Raw genomic sequence first — 24,467 nt, forward strand, 5'->3', positions numbered from 1 at the left:
TCCCAGTCACGTTGGTGTTGGGAGGTGATGATAGCTAGTTGTGCAACAAGCATTCTATTAAAGCGTTCAACTAGCCCATTGCTCTGCGGGTGGAGGGGTGTTGTCCTGGTCTTAGTCACCCCCATCCGCTGACACACCTCTCCGAGCACCTGTGCCTCAAAATTTCGTCCTTGATCACTGTGAAGCTCTTGTGGAGCCCCAAACCGGCAGAACATCGCGCACACCAGCTTCTCCGCTGTTGTAATGTCGCTCTGGTCTGGAACTGTATATGCCTCAGGCCACTTTGTAAAGTAGTCCATTGCTACCAGGACGTACCAGTTGCCGGCGTCAGTGGTAGGGAAATGTCCAAGGAAGTCCACCCCAATCCGTTCCATTGGTGCCCCTACTTGGTACTGCTGCAGGGGAGCATGTGACCGTCCGGAGGGTCCTTTCCTGGCGGTGCAAGCATCACAACAGTGCAGTGTCCTGCCTGCACACCGCCCAGTAGAACCGCTGCCGCAGTCGGTTCAGGCTCTTTGCCACTCCAAAGTGTCCTGCTCCCACGGAACCGTGGACGGACCTCAGCACCCGCTGAAGCCAGTTCTTGGGCACCAATAGCTGCCATGTGCTGCCCCCGAGAACCGGGGCACCAAAATCTGGTAGAGCAGTCCGTTGCGCCGGGCTAGGTAAGCCCACTGTGAGTAGTAAGCCTTGGTCTCAACAGATGAAGCGGAGACATCTTGCCAAGGAGGGCACACTCCAGCGTCAACCCAGTGTCCCACCACAGCTAAGATGGGGTTGTTTGCTTGCGCTGCTTGCCACTCCGGATCACTCACCGCTGAAAGACACTCTTCTTCTGCCTCATCCGTTTGAGTCGTGGCCACCCGGGGAGTTTGGCGATCCCGTTCCTCTTGGCGCTGACAATGACGGCAGTCTGCTTCTTCACAGGGGCGGCGGGAGAGGGCGTCTGCGTTGCTGTGCAGTCGTCCCGCCCGATGCTGCATCTCCATGTTGTAGCTCTGCAGTGCCTCAATCCACCTGGCTAATTGCCCTTCCGGCTCCTTGAGGCTGAGCAGCCAGGTCAGAGAGGCATGATCAGTTTGCAGTAGAAAGGACTGACCGTAGAGGTAGGGTCGAAAGTGATGAGACATACATGTGTTCACGGCAGGGGCGTAGCCAGAATAATCTTTTTGGGTAGGCCTAGAAAAATATGGATTGGCATTTTTGCAGTTTTTTTACAAATTTCATTTATAACCTATATTCATACAGATTTCAGATTAAATATGTTTTTGGTTTGACTCTAATTACTGTAATATTTGTCTTAAATGTTTAATGTGTTTGAAAAAGTTTGAAATGTATTGTCTTGGCAAAACCCTCAAAACAACTGCTCGTGTTTTTTTCTTCCTCGCGATTCTCTTGAGAAAATGACGCAATGGGTTCTTTTAGGAAGCTACACATTACCTATGCACCATCTCAGAAGACTTCGTAGGTATTTACATTTTGCGTGGCTATGGAAACCATTCAATATATAAACTTGCTGTTTCCTAGTGTGTCATTGAAAATGAATGGTCATGGATAACAATTGTTTGTGCTGCAGTGGAGAGACTAGGCATAAACTGAACCAGTTTTATGCTGTGCGGAAACAGATGTAAGTAAAAGGATGAAATAAGGAATATTTGTCAATTTCAATGTATTGGATGTTTTTTGAATAAGTGTAATTTTGTTAATTGATTTGTATGTTTAATTAGTGTACCCACACTTCTGAAGAAGATAAGCCTGATTCAAAGACAATGGAAGAACCTGCAAATGTGTCATCTATTCTAACACTTCAAGGCTACAACCTCCCTCCTGACACTGTCATCCCTGCTTTCCTTTTTGCATCCCTGGGTTATATGATCATCCTGTTCTGCAACCTTCTTCTTATAATCACCATTGTCGGAAATAAGAGCCTCCACCAGCCCATGTATCTTTTGTTGCTCAACTTGCCCATCAACGATCTCATAGGCACCACTGCACTGTTTCCACAGATGATCAAACAGATTTTATTAGACTTGAAGACGTTACCACACTCCTCATGTGTCACTCAAGCATTCTTCATTCATATTTATGGCACTGGTGCTATTTTTATTTTAACTGCTATGGCATATGACAGATACATTGCCATATGTTGTCCATTGAAGTACAATGTCATTATGACCAACAGCCACTTGATGAAAGTCATAACAGTGATGTGGCTGACTAACCTTACTCTAATTAGTGTTCTCTTCTACCTGTTGCTTCGTTTGCCCCGTTGTAGGTCTCTCATGGTACACACCTATTGTGACAACCCCTCATTGCTGACACTGGTCTGTGCAGATACAAGCATCAATAACATCTACGGTCTATTTACTGTGGCTCTTACACAGGTGATAGCAAATGGGACAGTTCTGTACACATATCTTCAGATCCTTGTCGCATGTTTCAGAAACAAGGGATCTGATACGAAAAACAAAGCTTTACAGACTTGTGCCACTCATTTATTTGTTTTTCTTCTTCTTGAATGTCTAGGTCTTTTCACAATTATTTCCTACAGACTAAGAAATATTCCCCCGGACCTAAGGAGACTTATAGGGGTCTCGACATTAATTTTTCCTCCAATACTGAATCCTATCATATATGGTCTAAAAACTAAAGAGATCAGAGAAAGGGTGATACACATGTTCAAGAGCAAAATATTTCCCTCCTAGGGATGTATTATTCCACAGGTACAGAACCAACAGCATCTATCATACAGCCTTTACTCAGTGAAATTGTCTGTTTCTTCTCTCCTCTCAGGTTAACAATGGAATGTATTCGACACACACCAGAATTCTAGTGTGCTGGTCATCTGATTTGAAACTATTTACAGTATTGGAGTGATAGCTTATCCTAGAGGAGTAATATTGAAATGGTGGGCTGCGGTCCATGTCAATACGGACCTAATAGGATCAAAATTAACTCTCCCAAAAAGTAATATTTCTCAGTAACATTTCAAACACGATAGACAAGACAGCATGGGTGCTGTTTCCCAAGTGCACAGCAGCCTCTCTCGGTAGCAGTGGTGAAAAAACACCAGCCCAGAATCATGTTCTATGAAATCACATGCAGTTATGCAAATCTGTTTGCAGAGAGCTGTGTCTCATCCAATCACATAATATATTTGCAAACAACTTCGAGAGCGAAAGATGGTGTTGAGACTGGACCTTCTCATATTGTATATAAAATATCCCTGCTTAAGATTAACTAAATGGTGGAGTCAGGTGGCTGAGCGGTTAGGGAATTGGGCTAGTAATCAGAAGGTTGCTGGTTCGATTCCCCGCTGTGCAAAAATGACGGCGTGTCCTTGGGCAAGGCACTTCACCCTACTTGCCTCGGGGAGAATGTCCCTGTACTTACTGTAAGTCGCTCTGGATACGAGCGTCTGCTAAATGTAACTAAATACATGTCCTTTTCTTCTGTGATATAATGTTAAAATGATATTTCTCTTTGTCTTATATACAACTACTTACAATAATAATTTTAAAGAAATGCTATATCATTACTACACATTTAATATACAGTAATGTGCATTTTTATAATGCATACTAATTCAGCATTTTGTCTTATTTAGAAGATTTAATTGTAATTCACAATTTGTACTTGTACTTATGTATGGAAAGTATGCCTGGAAATGTATTTAGTTTTATTATTGGTCTAAGGTGAAACACATTCTACCAATTAGTAAAGAGCTTGGTTCGAACCAAGATTTGCTGAAATTCATTGTCAGTCGTTTCAATTATATTCTAAAATTGCTACATAAACCTGATAAATTGGAATGATGGACTTTCTTCAATTTTCTATTCCCTTGTCCATTGATTAAATGTTTTCTTTATCACCTGCCCTGGCTTGAGGAATGTGTCCATTCAGAGTCCCTATTACTGAATCATATAGAAATGTTGGTGCTACTAAGGCAACAGCTCTGACAGTTTATTATAATGTAAGCCATAATTGCTTAAAAAATCAAGGATCAGAAGTGCATCATTCTAACAGTATTGCAGTGGTTAGAATCAAGAAACAGTCTATTGTAATAGAAATGAGCTGCGGGCTCATTTAATTAGTGGTTGCAGGTGTGGCTGATTATAGGGGGCATAGGAGTGGTTAAAAGGGGGACTGGGCCGAAGCAGAGGTAGGCTGGTCGGAGTTGAGCACTCTGGGAGACGGGTGGCGAGCGTTCGCAGTCAAAAGGACTGCCCGCAACGAAGTCAGTGAGTACGAGGGGTTAGTGTTCCTGTGGCAGGAGGGGAGGAATATTTGCCTCCTGCTGTAGCAGCTATAGGGCGGGGAAAGTAGGGAGAGTGCTCCGTTGCCAATTGACGACTTGACCGTAACCAACTAAGCCGAGAAGCCGACAACGCGTCCAGCAAACGTTCTCCCCGGAAAGTGGACGACGTCCAAAGCGCAGACCCCGGGGGAGGGTCTAGCCGCTTGGCTATTATTGACTATTGTTCTGTCCAATTTGAGATAGCTTTATTAAATTACCTGGCGGTGGGAGAAAACAGGGTGCGAGGAGGTGCACCGTCAGAAGTGGGTTGGTTGGGTCTCCCATACACATGTGACGTAGCCTGTAGGTGCGTGTTGGAGTGAGTGCCAGAATTGCAGTGACGTTGGCGTGTCAACTGGGGGTTTGGCCCAGCTTTGACCACCTCACCAAGTGAGGTGGTCAAGAGAGATCTGACCTACCTTAATGCCGGTGTAGTCTGTGCAGTGCCCTGTAGTATTCCACCTATGGTTATGCATTTTAGAGAACCTTTGTCCAGACATAATAAATACTTTTATATTGTTAAACCCCTGTTGTTCCAGGCTGACACCTAGCAGTAATTTCCTGCTTCACAAACGAACCAACATTTATTACACTATACTCAACTGAAATTATTAGTTTGTGAAAAAACTTAACCATATTATTTATTTTCATGTAAAAGTATTTAATTGTTTATGACATGTCCCTAGGACCTAGCCGGTCTCAACAGTAATTAGTCGTTTTAGAGCAGTTTGAGATATGAGAGATGGAACTACAACATATGACATCATCAGGGCTTATGCTGAACTGGTGTTTAAGGATAATTTTTTAAAGACTGTTTGGTTAGTGTGCTGAGTGGTAAATGCTTAATTATTTGGGTTGTAACAACATCAAGTGTTAACAAAACTAAAGTCAACAAAAATTCTCAAATTAATACACCATTACATCAGGGATGGATTAACCAATGGGCCTACCGGGCCCAGGCCCAGGGGCCCATGAGCTCAGAGGGCCCCTAACCCAGAGCCTCTGCATGATGTCGCTGTTATGAACTTGATATGTATTGTATTGATATGATGATATGACACAACGCGCCATAGCCGGTATATGCTAGGCTTAAGTCATTAATGTCTTTAACAGGGCCCCAAAAGTCCTACTGATTAAACTAAAAAATAGCCTAAACATTCACTTTGAAGATGTCACAAGAAAGAAACCATCATGATATCTTTCAAGTGAGTGTTTATCCCCTCAGTTTAACTATAGGACTTTAGAGGGGCTGAGTACTCCATGCAATATGGGCCCTTCAACTTTGTAGGGAGAAGTGCAAAACAATAGCTTTAGAGCTGTGTCTAAGCACCCCCAACACACACTATTTATTGAAGATATAATATTGTTAAGCCTATGATGGTCATTTTTCAAGAGAGAGAGGGGTTGTGTGGGCTACAAATGTACACTAGGGTTCCAACTATCAAATATTTTTGGAATATAAACGTAGTTTATTTTGTTGATTACTCGAGTACTTTTGCGTTTAAAAAAAACAATATCAATATTATTCCTGACAAAAAAAGGGGGGAGGGGGGCCCTTGACACATCCAGGCCCGGGGGCCCGTGGTTTCTTAATCCATCCATGCATTACAGTATAAACTAGAGAGGGTACAATTTCTGGGGAAATTGTAGGGTGTGCTTGCTTGCATCGGTTGCACAGGGGTCCGTATTTCTGTATATTTTATATTAAAATGCATACTTATTATTTATAAAGATTACATAGATTTAAAAGCATTTTTTTTGTGCTGCTCATTTACAACTGAAAATACGAGTGAAGTGTAGAATTAAATATGATGTCTTCTCATTTCCTCTGCAAGAGGCAGCCTCATAGCTGAATCAAAACGAATAAATTTGGCAGACCGGTGTAAAAATTGACCTAATCTCTATGACTTAAACGTCCTTTTAAGTTTTCCCTTCTCGTGATATTTTCAGGCATTTAGCCTACTCATATTGCATTCATTAATAAAGAACCCCCTTTGAAGATTATTCTACGACGTTACCGGCAGTAGAAGATGGAATCGTGATTCAAACAGTACCATCTGCTAACTGAAAATATGCCCCCAAAAATGTAAATAAGCTTGACATTTATTTAGTGGAAAATTGCTCATTCATAAAAAGCTCACTGGTAGCGATCATTGTCAGTAACAACGCAAAATGCGATATAGCCCTGTGTGGAGAAGCTGCCCCGGTAAATTGTACTACTACGGTACAGTACTAGACTACTGCTGTGTTCGTCTCGGTAGCGATTGCGTTGGTTGAATTGGATTTAACGTTCCGTTGTACGGTTTAGGCTGAAATTAATTATTTTCATGAACAGATTGACAAAGTTTAGGCTGTGGCAATGAAGTTCAGGTTAGTAGTTAGATAGACTTTTGATTTAAGTAAGGGGAGTGCCGAACATGTTCTGTCGCCGTTTGACTTCCTACAGCTGTGTAGATGTTTTTGTAGTGTCTCGCGTAGGCTACAGCGTTGCAGTGATACACTGGATTGAAACCACAGGTAATGATAATTTCACTCACAAATCGTTTACTTGTAATCTAATGTCATAATAAATCCTACAACGAAAATGTATATGTGAGGAATGTTTATTTTAACGATTGAAAACAGATAACGCTACATCATAGACCACTGTAGTATGTGTTGCCCGGGCAACACAGGCTAATGTCATGATGCTAATACTTCAGTGAAATAGTAGACTACTGTTTCCGAAAGTAGATGTACTTCCTTAATAATATCAGCTTATACTGTACATTACACATCACAATTGTGTGTCATATCACAAAGTAAAATGAGTAAATAGTTATCACCCTGGCCTCTGTGCTTGTGGCGTTTCTGCAGCTGCCTTGCAGTAAAGCTATAGTTAGCCTAGCTATCCCCCAAGTTAACAGATGCGAAACGAATGTTCTGCCAAAGGTAGTCACGCGTGTTTTCGTGACGTTAGTGACGTAGTGACGTTAGTGACGTCAGTGACTGTGGCTAGCAAATTAGCCACCGTTAGCTTCACTTTTCGCCACAAAAACGTAACTTAAGCCCAAACCATGCAACGGAACGTAAATTCCAATACAAGCAACTCAATCGCTACCAAGACGAAACTTTTGACACCTACGTTGTCTATGTAGGCCAAATATTGACTGAGTTTTAGAAGAAAAAAAAAGAAAAGAAAAAAAATATATATATGTGAGAGAACAAAGGTTGTGCTCTCGCCGAAGGCTTGAGCACACCCAATAATATATATGTGAGAGAACAAAGGTTGTGCTCTCGCCGAAGGCTTGAGCACACCCAATAATATATATGTGAGAGAACAAAGGTTGTGCTCTCGCCGAAGGCTTGAGCACACCCAAATATTCATTCGAAATTGAATGCATTTGCTCATCCAAGCTTTCATGAAAACATCAAGTTTTTGTGTTGCATATGCTGAATATTCATTTTAGATACAAGTCATTTGTAAAACTATAACATTCTATTTCGTGTTTGTATTGTATGTGCTGACTATTTCATGTAATAAAATCATTTAAATACAAGTATATGGTACAACAATACATTCACCATAAAATGAATATCTCTCATAACTGTGGAAGAGATCACCCTCTCACAATCATTATAGAGCTATTTTATTGTCTTTCTTTAGCAGGGTAACAAGCACAGCTCTAATATCCTTAGTTTTTATTCCATATATGATTGGGTTGAATACAGGAAGTAGGATCCAAATCAACATTCCACTTAATTTTCGAGCATTTGGGGATAAGGTCTGTGAGCGATATGCTGCTATTGTAAATGTGGAAATAGTTTCAAATAATATAAATGTGATGAGCTGAGACATACACGTGTTCACAGCCTTGCTTATGGTGTCTGAATGTCGATTCATAATGCACACTGCAAAAATGTTAGCGTAAGAAAAAAGCTGAATAATCAAGCTAAGGCCCTGATAAAATACTGTCAGAGCAATACCAAAAATGTTGTTAAGAGTCAGATTATCACCACAAGAGAGATTTAGCAGAGAAATATTATCACAGAAGACATTTTGCATGGTGCTCCTGCACCTGTTGTCAGCTCTGGCCTGGAGGCCAAACAAAATGAACATGAGGGAAAAGTTAACGCACCAAACTACTGTGATTAGAGCATACATTGCACAAGGTGTCATGAGTGAATGATATTGCAGTGGTTTACATATTGCTAGGTATCTATCTACGGACATTGCTGCAAGAATGAAAAGAACAGCGCCTCCGTAAAGGTGCAGCAAAAAGGCCTGCAGGACACATGTGGGGTAGTATGCAAGGTTGGTCTGTGTGACAATGTCATGAAGCAACCTGGGTAGGAAGGCAGTGATTCCTATAATATCATTGAGTGGGAGACTAAAGAGGATGTAGAACATGGGTTTGTGCAGACTCTTCTGGGTGATGATAAGCACCAGAATAGTCAGGTTGCCAAAGAAAGAGAACATGTACACCAGCACACCCACAGCGAAGACCAGGTAGTTCACTGGTGAGGGGATGTCGAAGGATGCCATCGTCAGGATGTAAGTGAAGGTCTGGTTAGGGGGATCCACCTGTGATAGCAAATCCACTGCCATAATGTCTGTCAGGGAAAAATATATACATTTGAATACAAAATGGAACCAAGCATTAGATTAAGAGATAAATCACTGTGCTATTTAACATGCAGCCTGCTTGTTATCTAGATAGGAGTTATGAGCTGGCTGTGTCTCTAATTGTTTGTGTAGGAAGGGTGTCTTACCTTTACTCTCAGTTTTTCACCTTGAAGAATAACTTCTTTATTTCCTGTAAGCAATGCTATTTAAATATGTGATGTCCATGCAACTACAATCCCTGAAGTCAGATAACTGTAATATGATGGAACCAAGTACAAAGAATCCCCCATTTTCTTTTGACAGCCCCAACTTAAAGATATACTTTTTATGTTTTTTTCAACATGACATGGATATGTTTAAAATGTAAATTATATCATTCTTAGTCGAAGCTTTCACATTACAAACACACAAGTTACAATGAACCTATGAACACTGTTGTCTTCTCAAATGATTAAATTAGATAAAGGACTAACCTAACATTTATTTTTGGTTATCAAATAGTTTTCTGTCAGAATATTCCCACTCACTATTGCTTGTGTAACTAGTTACTAATTTAACAGTATAAGACCTGTCTTCATGGAATGATGCCAAAAGGACGCTTCCCTTCAGTTCTATGTTTGATCTTTCATAGCAACATTGTTAGTATTGTCTCTCGGTACCAGTCTGAACTCTCATCAACGGTGAAAATTGCATCTTTTATTCAGATACAGTCGTATTTTTAAAAGGAGGTAGAATACATATGTAGGACACGTGACTCAATTACGTCAAGTCCCAAAACACTATGACATAACTCATTTTGAAAAACGTTCAACTGAAAGATCACGAGGGCTTTAAACAAGACATGTATGCCATATCACCTTTACATGCTACAGAAGGTCAAAGAGACGTTCCACTGTTAAGCATTGCAAATGGTTGACCACACCATGCTTCCATTAAAAACACTCCTGGGAGACTTCATTAATGATCCTACAAATTCACATCATTGATGCTACATTGATTACAGCGTTAACTTCTCTCAGTAAACTGGCATTGTCACTACTGTACGGTGGGAATGGGATACACAAAATGAATAAAAACACGTTTAGAGAATGAGTTTAGGTTTTGGGTTGTAAAAGTTGTGAACAGTATGTAAGGGAGTACTTCCTACTGTACTTTCTTGATATTAAGGTCACACATTTTGCTTTTCTAGTTGCAGCTGATAATGGGTTCCAACTGCACAAGACAAAGACAACTGACATTACAACTACTTACTATTACTACTCACTGCTATGCTAGAAATGCTAATATTAATACTTATTTACGTGTTTATTAATGTTTTCGTAATATAAAGTGGTACCACTGAGAGAAGTAAACTGAATCTGAACAGCAATCACATGTGATATATACCACTCAATTCTTACTTATCAAATTGGCCAGTGTTGATGTCAACAATTTAATTCTTGTTTAGGTTCAAACATCAAGTGTCAACTATAGTTTTAAGATCGATACAACAATTGTTCATACAAACATTTATATAAAGTAGCCTATTTCATTCTTTGTGTGTGTTGACTGTTTCAGTTAAAACATTCATTTAGATACAAGTGTATTGTACAACAATACATAGGCCATAACATTACAATATTTTTTATAACTGGGGAAGAGATCCCCCTCTCACAATTATTATAGAGCTATTTTATTGTCTTTCTTTAGCAGGGTAACAAGCACAGCTCTAATATCCTTAGTTTTTATTCCATATATGATTGGGTTGAATACAGGAAGTAGGATCCAAATCAACATTCCACTTAATTTTCGAGCATTTGGGGATAAGGTCTGTGAGCGATATGCTGCTACTGTAAATGTGGCTAGAAATTCAAAAATAACAAATGTGACAATTTGAGACAAACATGTGTTCACAGCCTTGCTTATGGTGTCTGAATGTCGATTCATAACACACACTACTAAAATGTTAGCGTATGAAAAAAGCTGAATGACTAAACTAACAATCTGAAAGAACGCTGTCATAGCAACACCATAAATGTTGTTAACGGTCAGATCGTCACCACAAGAGAGGAGAAGCAGGGAAACGTTTTCACAGTAGACATTTTGCATGGTGTTCCTGCACCTGTTTTTAGCTCTGGCCTGGAGGCCAAACAAAATGAGCATGAGGACAAAGTCAAAGCCCCAAGCTAATGTGATTAGACTGCACATTGTAAAAGGTGTCATGAGTGAATGATATTGCAGTGGTTTACATATTGCTATGTATCTATCAATGGACATTGCAGCAAGAATGAAAAGAACAGCGCCTCCATACATATGAAGCCAGAAGGCCTGCAGGACACATGTGGGGTAGTATGCAAGGTTGGTCTGTGTGACAATGTCATGAAGCAACCTGGGTAGGAAGGCAGTGATTCCTATAATATCATTGAGTGGGAGACTAAAGAGGATGTAGAACATGGGTTTGTGTAGACTCTTCTGGGTGATGATAAGCACCAGAATAGTCAGGTTGCCAAAGAAAGAGAACATGTACACCAGCACACCCACAGCGAAGACCAGGTAGTTCACTGGTGAGGGGATATCGAAGGATGCCATCGTCAGGATGTAAGTGAAGGTCTGGTTAGGGGGATCCACCTGTGATAGCAAATTCATCGCCGAATGTTCAAATCTGTCAGGGAAATATATTTATACAAAATCAAATGCAGTATTAGATTTATCACAACACTATATGTAAGCACATATTTACACCAGAGCAGGCATTTCTACTAACCCAAATACTACAAATAAAGGCAGGAATCTGCCTGTCTGTGTTTGATTTGATATAAACCCTACGATTAAAATGTGTGGTCAAGTATCTATGGTTTGCTAATTTTACACTGTACAATTGAATACATATTGAAATGAATGTTGCTTGAAAACACTGTGCATTTCATATCCAGTCTGCTTGTTATCTGGATAGGAATTATGAGCTGTCTGTGTCTGTTTGTGTAGTAGTGGTGCCTTACCTTTGCTCTCAGTCTTAAACCCTGAAGAATAAGATATCAATATCCTCAAAGCAGTGCTATTTAAATATGTGCAAACCATGTGACCACAATCCCTGAAGTCAGATAATTATGATTGGATAGAATAAACAACAAAGATTGTTGTGGACTGAATGTTATTGTGTATAATATAAGAATATATACCATTCATAATAATTAATCTCACATTAATGCTCACCCACTTTAAAACACCTTTACGTGTGTTCTTATACACACAACTTATATTCATGTTATAATGTATACATTGTTATCCAATCCCCCACCACCTTTTGATGGCCCCAACTTTTAATCTTCTTCATCTTGAAATCTGAAATACTTTCTGCGGTGTCCAGGCTCAAAGAACAGATGTCACTAATTTGAGTTAATTTGTAACATTTTTATTCATTTGTTAAGGAACTTAAGAAAGTTTAAAATACAGTCTTTGATAACATACATCCTACATGCTAGATATGACATTTACACTCAGTTAACACATCCTAAAAAAATTCACTTTTTAATTGTGATGCATGCCAGATAAACTCAACCCTTTACACAAAAGTAGCACACACGATCATGATTAAAAAAAGAATAGTACATTGTTATTTCATAAATGTATTCTTTATTTAGTAAGGTGAATACTTTGGGGTAAACTAACTGAATCTCAAAACAGAGCTGAATTGACAGCTTAGCTTACTAGGCAAATATCTTCTATAATTTATATTTTCAGCAACCTGACAAGAATCTTACATAATTTGTGTTTTATGTGTTATCTATTTTTTTCTTATGTATTACTGCTAAAAATGATGTTCTCAGTTCTTTTGTTTTCATTCCATAAATAATTGGATTAAGTACAGGAGGCAGCATGAAAATCATGCTACCACAAAACTTCCTGGTATTTGGGGATATGTCTGAGAAGCGATAGGACAGGATTGCAAATGTGATCATACATTCAAAAAAAACAAATATTAGTATCTGGGGCAGACATGTATTTACTGCCTTGCTTTTAGCATCAGATTGCCGGTTAAAAATACATATCACTAATATATTAACATAGGAATATAACTGAATAACCAAGCTAATCATCTGTATAAATGCTGTCAGGAAAAGACCATAAATGTTGTTAACTGAAAGGTCTACCCCACATGACAATTTGAGCAATGCGGGGTTGTCACAGTAAACATTAGCAATAAATGTCTTACATCGATTAGCTTTAGCTTGGAGCCCAAACAGGAATATCATTAGAAGGAGGTCCAAGCCCCAAGCTGAGCATATGAGGAAACGTAAGGTAAAAGGTGTCATGACTGAATGATATTGCAGTGGCTTGCAAATTGCAAAGTATCTATCGATGGACATAGCTGCTAGTATGAAAAGAGTTGCACCTCCATATACATGAAGGACAAAGGCCTGTAGCAAGCACGTAGGGTAGTAAACAAAGTTGGTCTGTGTGACAATGTCCCCCAACAGCCTGGGTAGGAAGGCAGTGATTCCTATCATGTCATTGAGGGGAAGACTGAACAATAAGTAGTACATGGGTTTGTGAAGGCTCTTCCTGGTGATGATCAGCATCAGGATGACCAGGTTGCAGATGATAGAGAACAGGTAGACAAGCATGCCAATGAGGAAGACTGGGTAGTTCACTGGGTTGGGAATGTCAAAGGTGTCAATTTGCAGATGAAAACTAAATGTAAGATTTGGAGTAATATCTTCCATTAGCAAATGTCCAAACCTGAAAAATGTCCAAAGGTGTCCACAATCATTTTCAACACAAAACAACATGTTTAAAATGCATGTTATCTGATGCATAGGCTAAGTCTTCACATTACAAACACAGGTGACTATCAACTTATTATTATTATTTAACTTATCACTGTTGACTTCTCAGTTGACTTAATTAGATAAAGTACATTGTTTTTGGCTATACAATTGTTTTCTTCCAGAATATTCATACCCACTAATATTACTCTAAGTAGTCACTAACTTAACAGTAATGCCTGTCTTTATAGAATGTTGTCCAAATTATGCTTACCTTCAGTTATATGTTCTATCTTTAAGAGCAACACTGTTAGTATCGTCTCTTTGTAGTTTGAACTCATCAACAGTAAAAATGACATTTAATTCAGATGCAGGCATATTTATAAATGGAGGAGGTAGAATACATGCGTAAGGCACGTGACATAATTACGTCAAGTCTGAGAATCCCTCTATGACATAATTCACTTTGAAATGCTCTCCACTGAACCACCTTGGTTCATTGAGACGATTCTGAATGCTATCAAATAACAAGTGATCAAGAGTTCTGAGGCTTGATTAAGTTTAAGTTTGCAGGTGTTGAAAAAATCAAGGATTTATTATGTGCTTCTGTCAATCACAATCAGTAGATCAGCTATTTTCTTATTATCTGTTCAAGTGTTCTGTCTTATTCATTCACATATATGCATTCCTACTGTAACCTAACTGTGATTTGACAGAACAAACAACAAAGATTGATGTGTGGACTGAATGTTATTGTGTCTGTAAGACTATGTATCATTCATAATAATTAAGCTAGCAGTAATACTCAGCCAATTTAAAACACATTTATGTGTGTTCTTATACACACAACTTATATTCATGTGATAATATATACATTGTTATCCAATCCCCCACCACCTTTTAATGGCCCCAACTTTTATTCTTCTTCATCTTGAAATCTGAAATACTTAGGCTCAAAGAACAGATGTCACTAAGAACATTTTTATTTATTTGTTATGGAACTTAAGAAAGTTAAAAATCCAGTATTTGATAATATACATCCTACATGCTATTTATGACATTTACATTCAGCTAATACATCATTAGAATATTCACTTTTTAATTGTGATGTAGTGTGTGTTTATCCTGCTCTGCATGCCAGATAAACTCAACCCTTTACACAAAAGTAGCACACACGATCATAATAAAAAAAGAATAGTTCATTGTTATTTCATATATTTATTCTTTATTTAGTAAGGTGAATACTTTGGTGTAAACTTACTGAATCTCAAAACAGAGCTGCATTGACAGCTTAGCTTACTAGGCAAGTATCTGCCATAATTTATATTTTCAGCAACCTGACAAGAATCTTACATAATTTGTGTTTTATGTGTTATCTATTTTTTTCTTATGTATTACTGCTAAAAATGAAGTTCTCAGTTCTTTTGTTTTCATTCCATAAATAATTGGATTAAGTACAGGAGGGAGCATGAAAATCATGCTACCACAAAACTTCCTGGTATTTGGGGATATGTCTGAAAAGCGATAGGACAAGATTGTAAATGTGACCATACATTCAAATAAAACAAATATTAGTATCTGGGCCAGACATGTATTTACTGCCTTGCTTTTAGCATCAGATTGCCGGTTAAAAATACATATCAATAATATATTAACATAAGAATATAACTGAATAACCAAGCTAATCATCTGTATAAATGCTGTCATGAAAAGACCATAAATATTGTTAACTGAAAGGTCTACCCCACAAGACAATTTGAGCAATGTGGGGTTGTCACAGTAAACATTAGCAATAAATGTCTTACATCGATTAGCTTTAGCTTGGAGCCCAAACAGGCCTATGATTAGAAGGAGGTCCAAGCCCCAAGCTGAGCATATGAGGAAACGTAAGGTAAAAGGTGTCATGACTGAATGATATTGCAGTGGCTTGCAAATTGCAAAGTATCTATCGATGGACATAGCTGCTAGTATGAAAAGAGTTGCACCTCCATATACATGAAGGACAAAGGCCTGTAGCAAGCACGTAGGGTAGTAAACAAAGTTGGTCTGTGTGACAATGTCCCCCAACAGCCTGGGTAGGAAGGCAGTGATTCCTATCATGTCATTGAGGGGAAGACTGAACAATAAGTAGTACATGGGTTTGTGAAGGCTCTTCCTGGTGATGATCAGCATCAGGATGACCAGGTTGCAGATGATAGAGAACAGGTAGACAAGCATGCCAATGAGGAAGACTGGGTAGTTCACTGGGTTGGGAATGTCAAAGGTGTCAATTTGCAGATGAAAACTACATGTAAGATTTGGAGTAATATCTTCCATTAGCAAATGTCCAAACCTGAAAAATGTCCAAAGGTGTCCACAATCATTTTCAACACAAAACAACATGTTTAAAATGCATGTTATCTGATGCATAGGCTAAGTCTTCACATTACAAACACAGGTGACTATCAACTTATTATTATTATTTAACTTATCACTGTTGACTTCTCAGTTGACTTAATTAGATAAAGTACATTGTTTTTGGCTATACAATTGTTTTCTTACAGAATATTCATACCCACTAATAGTACTCTAAGTAGTCACTAACTTAACAGTAATGCCTGTCTTCATAGAATGTTGTCCAAAGTATGCTTACCTTCAGTTATATGTTCTATCTTTAAGAGCAACACTGTTAGTATCGTCTCTTTGTAGTTTGAACTCATCAACAGTAAAAATGACATTTAATTCAGATGCAGCCATATTTATAAATGGAGGAGGTAGAATACATGCGTAAGGCACATGACATAATTACGTAAAGTCTGAGAATCCCTCTATGACATAATTCACTTTGAAATGCTCTCCACTGAACCACCTTGGTTCATTGAGACGATTCTGAATGCTATCAAATAACAAGTGGTCAAGAGTTCCAAGGCTTGATTGAGTTTAAGTTTGAAAAGAATCAAGGATTTATTATGTGCTTCTGTCAATCACACTCAGTAGACCAGCTATTTCTTATTATCTGTTTCTGTTATCTGTTAAGTGTTCTGTCTTATTCATTCACATAGCCTATATGCATTCCTACTGTAACCTATAGATATTATGGTCAGATGAAAGTCACAGGTCTGTGATGTCATAGCTGCCTGATTGAATAACAAACACCTGTAGGCTTATCTTTGTTTTTCCTGCATATCACACCATTGATGCTTCTTTGATTACAGCGTTAACTTCTTTCAGGAAACTGTCTTTGATGCTCACTTATATGCTTTGTCATATATGCTCACAGTGGGAATGGGATATGAATAAAAACGCACTTAGAGAAAGGGTTAAGGTTTTGTGGTAATTTATTTAACATGCCCGTGAGTTTGAAACCTTAATCTAGTCATTTAGTTTGTAAAGAGTTGTTAAGGGCATGCAAAACCTCAGTGACAGTGTGTGTTGCCTGATTCTCAATTTTCTGCTCATTCAATTCCATACACTGGACCATTTTGGTATCAAACACATTTTTATATTCAAATTGAGTTCAATATGACTAGAACTTTACTGACACTTTAGTTTGAAATACTTTAAGGAAACTATTTCGTATTTCACTCGTATTTAATCCATATACAATTGGATTCAGAAGCGGAGGTACAAGGAATATCAACATGCCCATAATCTTCTGAAGGTCGGAAGAGATGTTCTGGAATCTGTGTGATAGAATAGTGAAGGTCCCCACAATCTCAAATATGATGAATATGACTAGTTGTGCCACACAAGTGTTCACTGCCTTACTCTTTGCATCTGACTTCCTCGTAGCCAAGCAAGCTATTAATATCTTCACATAAGAAAAGACCTGGACAGACACACTGATGATCTGCATAACGGCCGTGTTGAACAGACCTATGATGTTATTGATTGTTGTGTTGTCACAAGTGAGTTTAAGAAGAGATGGGTTATCACAGAACACATTCACGAGAGAGGACCTGCAAAGAGGAAGCTTAGTCTGTAATGAGAACAGAGATACAATCAAGGCAAAGTCAAGGCCCCAAACCAGACATATAATAAACCCCACCATTCTGGGAGACATGACAGAGTTGTACTGCAAAGGCAGGCAGATGGCCACGTAGCGATCGAAGGCCATGGCTGCCAGGATGAAGAGAACCCCACCTCCGTACATGTGGAGCAGGAAGCCCTGCAGCACACAGAGAGGATAGTACACTTGGTTTGTCTCCATCACGACGTCTGATAGTACCTTGGGTAGCATTGCAGTGATACCTATCACGTCATTCAGAGGAAGGCTGAAAAGGATGAAATACATGGGTTTGTGGAGGTTCTTCTGCACACTGATCAGAGCCAGCAGAGTCAGGTTGCAAAATACACTAAAGAAGTAGATGATGAGACCAAGAAAAAATATGGGGTACTTGGCCCCTGGTGGGATGTAAAAAGGGTCAAGGCTCAACTGGAGACTGAGACTGTTCAAGGACGTGTTTTCCATGACAGCTGAAGTGTGGTTGTAAAAATAAAACAATTAGAAAAAGTTTCCAAAACCCCATAAAAAAGATTAACTGTACATCATTTACGAGACTAAATGAATCACTGGCTTGTATGCCTTACATGCACAGTCAACCATGAAGCATTAAAGAGACTGTTAGTTTCTCCAGGGTGGAGCTCTTGTCTGTTCAGAACGCCATTTAACAGTCTATTTATATGATGGTCATGAGGTGCCTTCACGTCACTCTACACATCCTCTGCGACACAGAAACTTCAAAGATTCACATTTTCTTTTGACTGACAGCAAACTGTTGTCACAGAGGATGCCTGCTGTGACATACCCATGACTTTGAATGTCACTGAACAACTCAATGATCAGTGAAAACAGATCTGGCCTGTCTGTTTACGTTGCATATACAGCTCATTGACAGTTTGGTGGTTATTAGGAGTCAGGTGGCTGACCAGTTCGATTCCCGGTCATGCCAACTGACGTTGTGTCCTTGGGCAAGGCACTTCACCCTACTTAAGAGCGTCTGCTAAATGACTAAATGTAGTAATGCAAGTTATATTATCATAGATTTTAGAATACATTTACATTGCTAATAAAATGTATATTATACATTTGACCTTTGCAGGCCCACACCTTCATATTAAAACTTCTGAAGCAGATGTATTTCATAATGTGCTTAGTTTGACTAATATGAAGTTAAAGGTGTGAAAGAGTCAATCAAACACTTTCATTTTCCATGCTTAGATGCAATAACAGAAATTGCATCATTGCATGGAAAACATGAATTAATGACGTCCTATGAGATATAATTATATGGTGTGTTATTTTCTGTAACAAATTATAATTATTCTATAGAGACTTGATGCCCCCATGTCGTTAATCATGATCATGTTTACTGATGATGTGTGCTGGTAATAACATCCACATGGGACGCTCTAGTCTCACCGTTGGGTCATTAGTGAGGTCACAACTACAGAGTTAACTACATGTTATTCTTCTTAACAGTTAACTCTATGATAAAACATGCTGTGATAGGAAAGGTCATTTGAGTTTAACCTAGATTGCAGTATTATTTAGTTCCACCATCACATGTGGTGTGACTTGAAATAACATTAATTATACTCAACTTCCCCTAACTGTCATACAATATAACTGATTTAAGCGAAAGAACAATCATGTGAGTACTTATTTATGGGATTCTCTGTCAGGACAACAGCCTTATTAAAGAGCTCTAGATGCTCTGTCAGGACCATGGCCTTATTAAAGAGATCTAGATGCTCTGTCAGGTCCACTGCCTTATTAAAGAGATCTAGATGTTTCCTTTCAGGCCAATAACCTTATCAAGAGACATACGTAGAGGTGGACAGCAGGGACAGGTTAATCAGCCCACCCTGGAGGGATAGTAATGTGGACTGGAAGACAATTGAATTGGCCTCCATTCATGATGGATGAAGGCCTGAGGGCCAAGCAGTGCTAACCCTGTGTCTACAGAGATACCACTAATGCTCTTCAGGGATAGTGCAAAGTCTGAGAGACACTCACTGTCCACACTACCCCAGAATCAATTACTTCTGCAATACCTCACTAATTTGATGCATATAAACCCTCTTATTAGTTATGTTTTTTATCTAACAGTTTACCTTTCCATTGGGTATCATATTTAAAGTTGCCAAAACAAACTAAAATGTTTTAATGAAAAATTTTTTTTATATGTCTTCATAGTACATTTTATGATTGTATACAAACATGTATTTTTAAGTTTCACTAATTGGTCAGTTTCTATATCTATCATTAGTTCCCTAATGTGACTTGAGGGACATGACCTAAGAAGCCCTCAGAGTGCAGTTGGATTGTGTTACTGTTGCATAATGCAGTATAAGTGTATCCTCTGCTCATTATGAGAACTTGACAACAAAGTGTGATGCTCTCTCCAAGGACCATGCACCTTAATGCTGACAAATGGGACTTGTTAAACGGAAAGTAGTGAATTATGACAGAAACAGTTTACCTGGCCCAATTCCTGTCAATTAAAATTTCAACCAAAATCCGCAACACCAACACATTTTGTGAAACAAATACTGACATGGAGAAAAACAGATTTATTAATTGCGGCACCATGAAGAAGCTAATGCTGCTAACTTCTTAAAAAACTGTAGGGTTGTAAGTGTTTCATGCTCTCTGTAGACAGTAATAATCAATCTAGCATTAAGTGTAAAAATATGATTATCTGATAAATTACATGTGATATCTAGGATAGAAGAATTACCCTTTAACATTTAGAATAATGTTCAAGCTCTTCTGCATAATGACACACAAGAGACAGTTATGAGTCAACTGTCATTTTTTAAGAAATACAGTTTTCCTCAGAGCTGAGATGCTGCAGTCTATAGAAAGTCTACACCCCTCAGGCCTTGTTGACGTCAGTTCGAAATTGATTTGCTAACCTTTCTCTCACCTTTGGAAACTGGATATATGCTGAAGCCATTATAGCTGTCCCACTATTTAAAGTGCCTTGTTTAATCAAAGCTTCTAAACACTGGCATGACATGAAACAAACTGGGCTGGTGCAGAGATTAAACACAGTGCCAGACAGACCATAACTTCAGAGCAGGTGAGCATATATCTCACTCTGGCTGTGATGGCTTGTCATTTAAGATATTATTAAACACCTTCAACAGGATTCTCATCTGCTACAGAAACGGTGAGGTAGTACCTCTGTATATGACAGAAGTTCAGGTAACTTATTTAGTTGCATTTTGATCATTGTGGAGGTCCTGAGCATATTTTGTGGCCTGAGAGTATTTACTTATTATGTAACAACATATATTTCATCCATGATGACATGTATTTACACACATTTACAAATATTTGCATTTCATTTTCTTTTTCAGATTTACCCTGCAAAATGGATGGGAACAATTCATTTCAAAGTGATATTCTCCAAATGGAGGGCTTTAACATTTCTATGGAGTTCACATATCCTCTGTTCTTCTTGATTATGTTTGTCTACCTTACTCTTCTTATCTCCAACATTGGAGTGATTGTACTTATCATCAAAGAGGAGAGCTTACACCAGCCCATGTACATACTATTCTGTAACCTGTCAGCAAATGACCTCATTGGGAACACTGTGCTACTGCCTAGGCTGATGCACGATATTGTTTCAACTCCAAAGTTGATCTCATATGCTCAGTGTGTCACACAAGCATTCTGCAGTCACACATTTGGCTCGGCGTCCCACATGATATTGATAATTATGGCTGTTGACAGATATGTGGCTATATGCCACCCCCTACGGTACAACTCAATAATGACAACCCGAACCGTGGTAACCCTCTCTGTTTCAGCTTGGGGGACCTCTCTGCTGTTGGTATCCGTTCTGCTTGGGCTCACTGTTAGGCTGTCTCGCTGTCGCTCTATCATACTGAACGCTTATTGTGACAATGCATCGCTGTTTAAGCTTTCTTGTGAAAATGTGACAGTCAATAACATCTATGGACTCTTTTTCACTGTGTTGCTATTTAGTTCCTCAATGGGAAGTATTGCTGTCACTTATTTCAGGATTGCTGTTATCTGCTGGACCAGGAAAAACAAGGAACTGAATAACAAGGCAGCACAGACGTGTGCCAGCCACCTGGTCCTGTATCTCATCATGCTTTGGTCTGGATTTCTGACCATCATTTTGCATCGCTTCCCAGACTACCCCGATTTGAGAAAGCTGGCTTATATTTTATTTCATGTTGTTCCTGCCAATTTGAACCCAATTATTTATGCCATGCAAACAAAATCACTGAGGCAGAAAATTGTCCAAATATTCAGCAAAAGGATCATGCACTCCTAGAACTGGTGAGTCTTGCATGATGTAAATCCAACCATTATTATCATTATCTCCTGGTTGATGACAATAAGACTTGCATCAGACCATATAACCTTCAGACATATTCTACAGGTGAAACAGAGGTTATTACTGTAAGAAGGTGTGTCTGCCCAGCACTGTAGTGTCACAGCCGTCTCTGTGTAGACCTCTGGTGTCCATTTGCTGAAATAACATTGTGCTGAACTATTTTCTGTTCCATGCCAATCTACCTGATCCTATTTCAAATGAATAAAATGATGATGATGATGATGATGATATAGCTGTAGTTTATATTTATGCCATAATAGTTTCAGTAATACAATAGCATTCTTTAAAAAAAACTAATGTTTTATTTTACTTTGAGAATCATGTTATAATCACAAACTAAATGTTTGGCTGGGATGGCTTACTAGACAAAGAAATCACAGCTGTGTTATGCTGTAAAATATTGTCCATAAATGGTCCTCTCAAAAGACTGTAAATGCCGTACTTGAGTGTTTCCAAGGCTACTTCACAGAGCATGGCTGTTTTGCAAGAAGAAAGGATACAACCATGTTTGGTGGCCGGTGGGGGGAGGGAGGGAGGGGGGGGCATGCTGTGGCATCCAACATAATATTCTGATGATGTGTGTTGCCTGATGCTCAGCAACTATATTCATGAATTCATTGTGCTTTATGTCTACCGATGGTGTGATTAAACCATTTTAAATGGAATAGAATGACATTTTACATGCTCACGTTTGTGTGGTCTGGATCCAGAAGATTGCTTTTCTAACTGGTTTGTCAAGTCAAACCTTTGACCTAATGGATCCGATTGGGCCAAGTGTGATAATACCAATAAACAAATGCATCCTGTTGTGAAACTGTTCAATACAGAAAAACATCCATTTAAATTATTTTAATTCCCCTGGATTTGATTAACTATGTTTTGTTGCTCAGTGCTAATTAACTGGTTGTGAGGAGCCACAGAGAAATCTATACTAAATAACAAATTATTAAATAGTTAAATAATAAAACCTTGTAATTGTAGGAGGTGTCTGGATGTCCAGTAGGACTTCAGTAGTGTTGTGAAATAAAAAGGAGAACAGAAGCACTGTTCTCTCAAATGGATAGAGGCCAGTCCCATTAAAGTAGAGGTTCCCCCCCCCCCCCCCCCAACCCCCCATAAATCATTATGTCTCTACGGAATGTATAGAACCGGAACATTTGCAGTGCAAAGGGCTGGTTGAAGGTAAGTGTGGGTGGTAATTCACTTTAGGTCATGGGTATTTATTGAGTATTTGTGGTTATAGTTTTGGATGTTTACTTTCATTCTAACAGTTCGTCGGTTTGACACGTCATCAAATCCTTTGAAAAGGCAGGATCAGAAAATGCAGAGTAAGGTGTTCTGACAATCCTTATAAAATAAATAATATTAAATGTCTTTCTATTTTCATCAAATTGTGTAAATACTTTTTTTTTTACCAATAGATCCCTCTTCTGAAGACTTCAATGTAACTCATGTGACTGAATTTCTCATTGTTGGGACTGAGCAGGGTCTTAAAAACTTCTATGTGGAGTTGTCTTTCTTCATCTTGGTGGTATACATCATGATTTTAATTGGAAACCTCATCATATTCACTCTGGTGATGACAAACTACAAACTACGAACACCCATGTACATCTTTCTTGGTAATCTGTCTTTCATAGACATAGTAATAGCAACCAGTGTTCACCCTAAGTTCATAACAATGGTTTTACAGAATGACTTTACCATTACATTTTCAGGTTGTTTTATCCAAATGTATGTGTATTTGGGTGTTCAAACTGTTGAAGGCTTTCTCTTGTGTGTCATGGCTTATGACCGATATGTAGCCATCTGCAATCCTCTTCGTTACAGCAGTATAATCTCTGGGAGGGTATGTGCTGTAATGGTAACTGTAGCATGGGTGTCTGGTCTCCTAATGCCTTGCTTCTCTGTCATATTTGCATCACAATTGCCATTTTGTAACACTGGAGTAAAATTTTGGTTTTGTGATTACCCAGCTGTTGTTTGGCTGTCCTGTTGGGACACTACATTTTTGATTGATGTGGCTCTTTCAATTGCCGTGGTAGTTATGTATATACCTTTCATGTTAATTGTGTGGTCCTACTATAGAATAGTTCTAGCAATTTGCAAAATTGCAACCTCTGAAGGACGTATAAAAGCTTTTTCCACCTGCTCCTCTCATCTGACTGTTGTTCTGGCCTTTTATTTAGCTCATTCTTGTGTATATATTAGTGCCAAAGTATTAAAGAATAATAGTAATATGCTAATCTTGATATCTATTATCAACAGTGCCCTAGTTCCTGTTCTAAATCCCCTTATTTACACTTTTAGAAACAAAGAAATAAAAGATGCTTTGCAAAAGCTCTGTTGTCATGTTAAACGACAGTCCTAAAAAATGTAATACGCAATACTTTATGGTAACACCAGACCCCCTTAAAGAAGTCCTCTTACAATCTAACTATAATAATTTGTCAAGAGAC

The 24,467-nt window shown here is 38.7% G+C and overlaps 8 protein-coding genes across 8 annotated transcripts; 3 read left to right on the plus strand and 5 right to left on the minus strand.

Moving 5' to 3' along the window:
• Nucleotides 1-1,769: 1,769 nt before the first annotated feature.
• LOC134029225 (olfactory receptor 52B2-like) lies at nt 1,770-2,870 on the plus strand. Its single transcript, XM_062473273.1, has one exon. The coding sequence runs from the start codon at nt 1,770-1,772 to the stop codon at nt 2,703-2,705; it is 936 nt and encodes a 311-aa protein (XP_062329257.1). The 3' UTR covers nt 2,706-2,870.
• A 5,043-nt stretch (nt 2,871-7,913) lies between these two features.
• Nucleotides 7,914-8,885, minus strand: LOC134029384 (olfactory receptor 8G17-like). The gene has a single exon (XM_062473480.1). The coding sequence runs from the start codon at nt 8,883-8,885 to the stop codon at nt 7,914-7,916; it is 972 nt and encodes a 323-aa protein (XP_062329464.1).
• Nucleotides 8,886-10,562: 1,677 nt separating this feature from the next.
• LOC134029385 (olfactory receptor 5AR1-like) lies at nt 10,563-11,528 on the minus strand. The gene has a single exon (XM_062473481.1). The coding sequence runs from the start codon at nt 11,526-11,528 to the stop codon at nt 10,563-10,565; it is 966 nt and encodes a 321-aa protein (XP_062329465.1).
• A 1,127-nt stretch (nt 11,529-12,655) lies between these two features.
• LOC134029386 (olfactory receptor 51I1-like) lies at nt 12,656-13,606 on the minus strand. The gene has a single exon (XM_062473482.1). It carries the CDS (start codon nt 13,604-13,606, stop codon nt 12,656-12,658), a length of 951 nt encoding a protein of 316 aa, XP_062329466.1.
• Nucleotides 13,607-15,013: 1,407 nt separating this feature from the next.
• On the minus strand, nt 15,014-15,964 carry LOC134029387 (olfactory receptor 51I1-like). Its single transcript, XM_062473483.1, has one exon. The coding sequence runs from the start codon at nt 15,962-15,964 to the stop codon at nt 15,014-15,016; it is 951 nt and encodes a 316-aa protein (XP_062329467.1).
• A 1,189-nt stretch (nt 15,965-17,153) lies between these two features.
• Nucleotides 17,154-18,098, minus strand: LOC134029388 (olfactory receptor 52B2-like). The gene has a single exon (XM_062473484.1). The coding sequence runs from the start codon at nt 18,096-18,098 to the stop codon at nt 17,154-17,156; it is 945 nt and encodes a 314-aa protein (XP_062329468.1).
• A 2,911-nt stretch (nt 18,099-21,009) lies between these two features.
• On the plus strand, nt 21,010-21,945 carry LOC134029065 (olfactory receptor 52N5-like). The gene has a single exon (XM_062473040.1). The coding sequence runs from the start codon at nt 21,010-21,012 to the stop codon at nt 21,943-21,945; it is 936 nt and encodes a 311-aa protein (XP_062329024.1).
• Nucleotides 21,946-23,329: 1,384 nt separating this feature from the next.
• LOC134029389 (olfactory receptor 2K2-like) lies at nt 23,330-24,379 on the plus strand. The gene is made up of 2 exons (XM_062473485.1): nt 23,330-23,336; nt 23,430-24,379. The coding sequence occupies exons 1-2, from the start codon at nt 23,330-23,332 to the stop codon at nt 24,377-24,379; spliced, it is 957 nt and encodes a 318-aa protein (XP_062329469.1).
• The last annotated feature ends 88 nt before the right edge of the window (nt 24,380-24,467 follow it).

This window comes from Osmerus eperlanus, chromosome 11 (assembly GCF_963692335.1).
Source record: "Osmerus eperlanus chromosome 11, fOsmEpe2.1, whole genome shotgun sequence".
In the NCBI taxonomy this organism is placed as follows: domain Eukaryota; kingdom Metazoa; phylum Chordata; class Actinopteri; order Osmeriformes; family Osmeridae; genus Osmerus; species Osmerus eperlanus.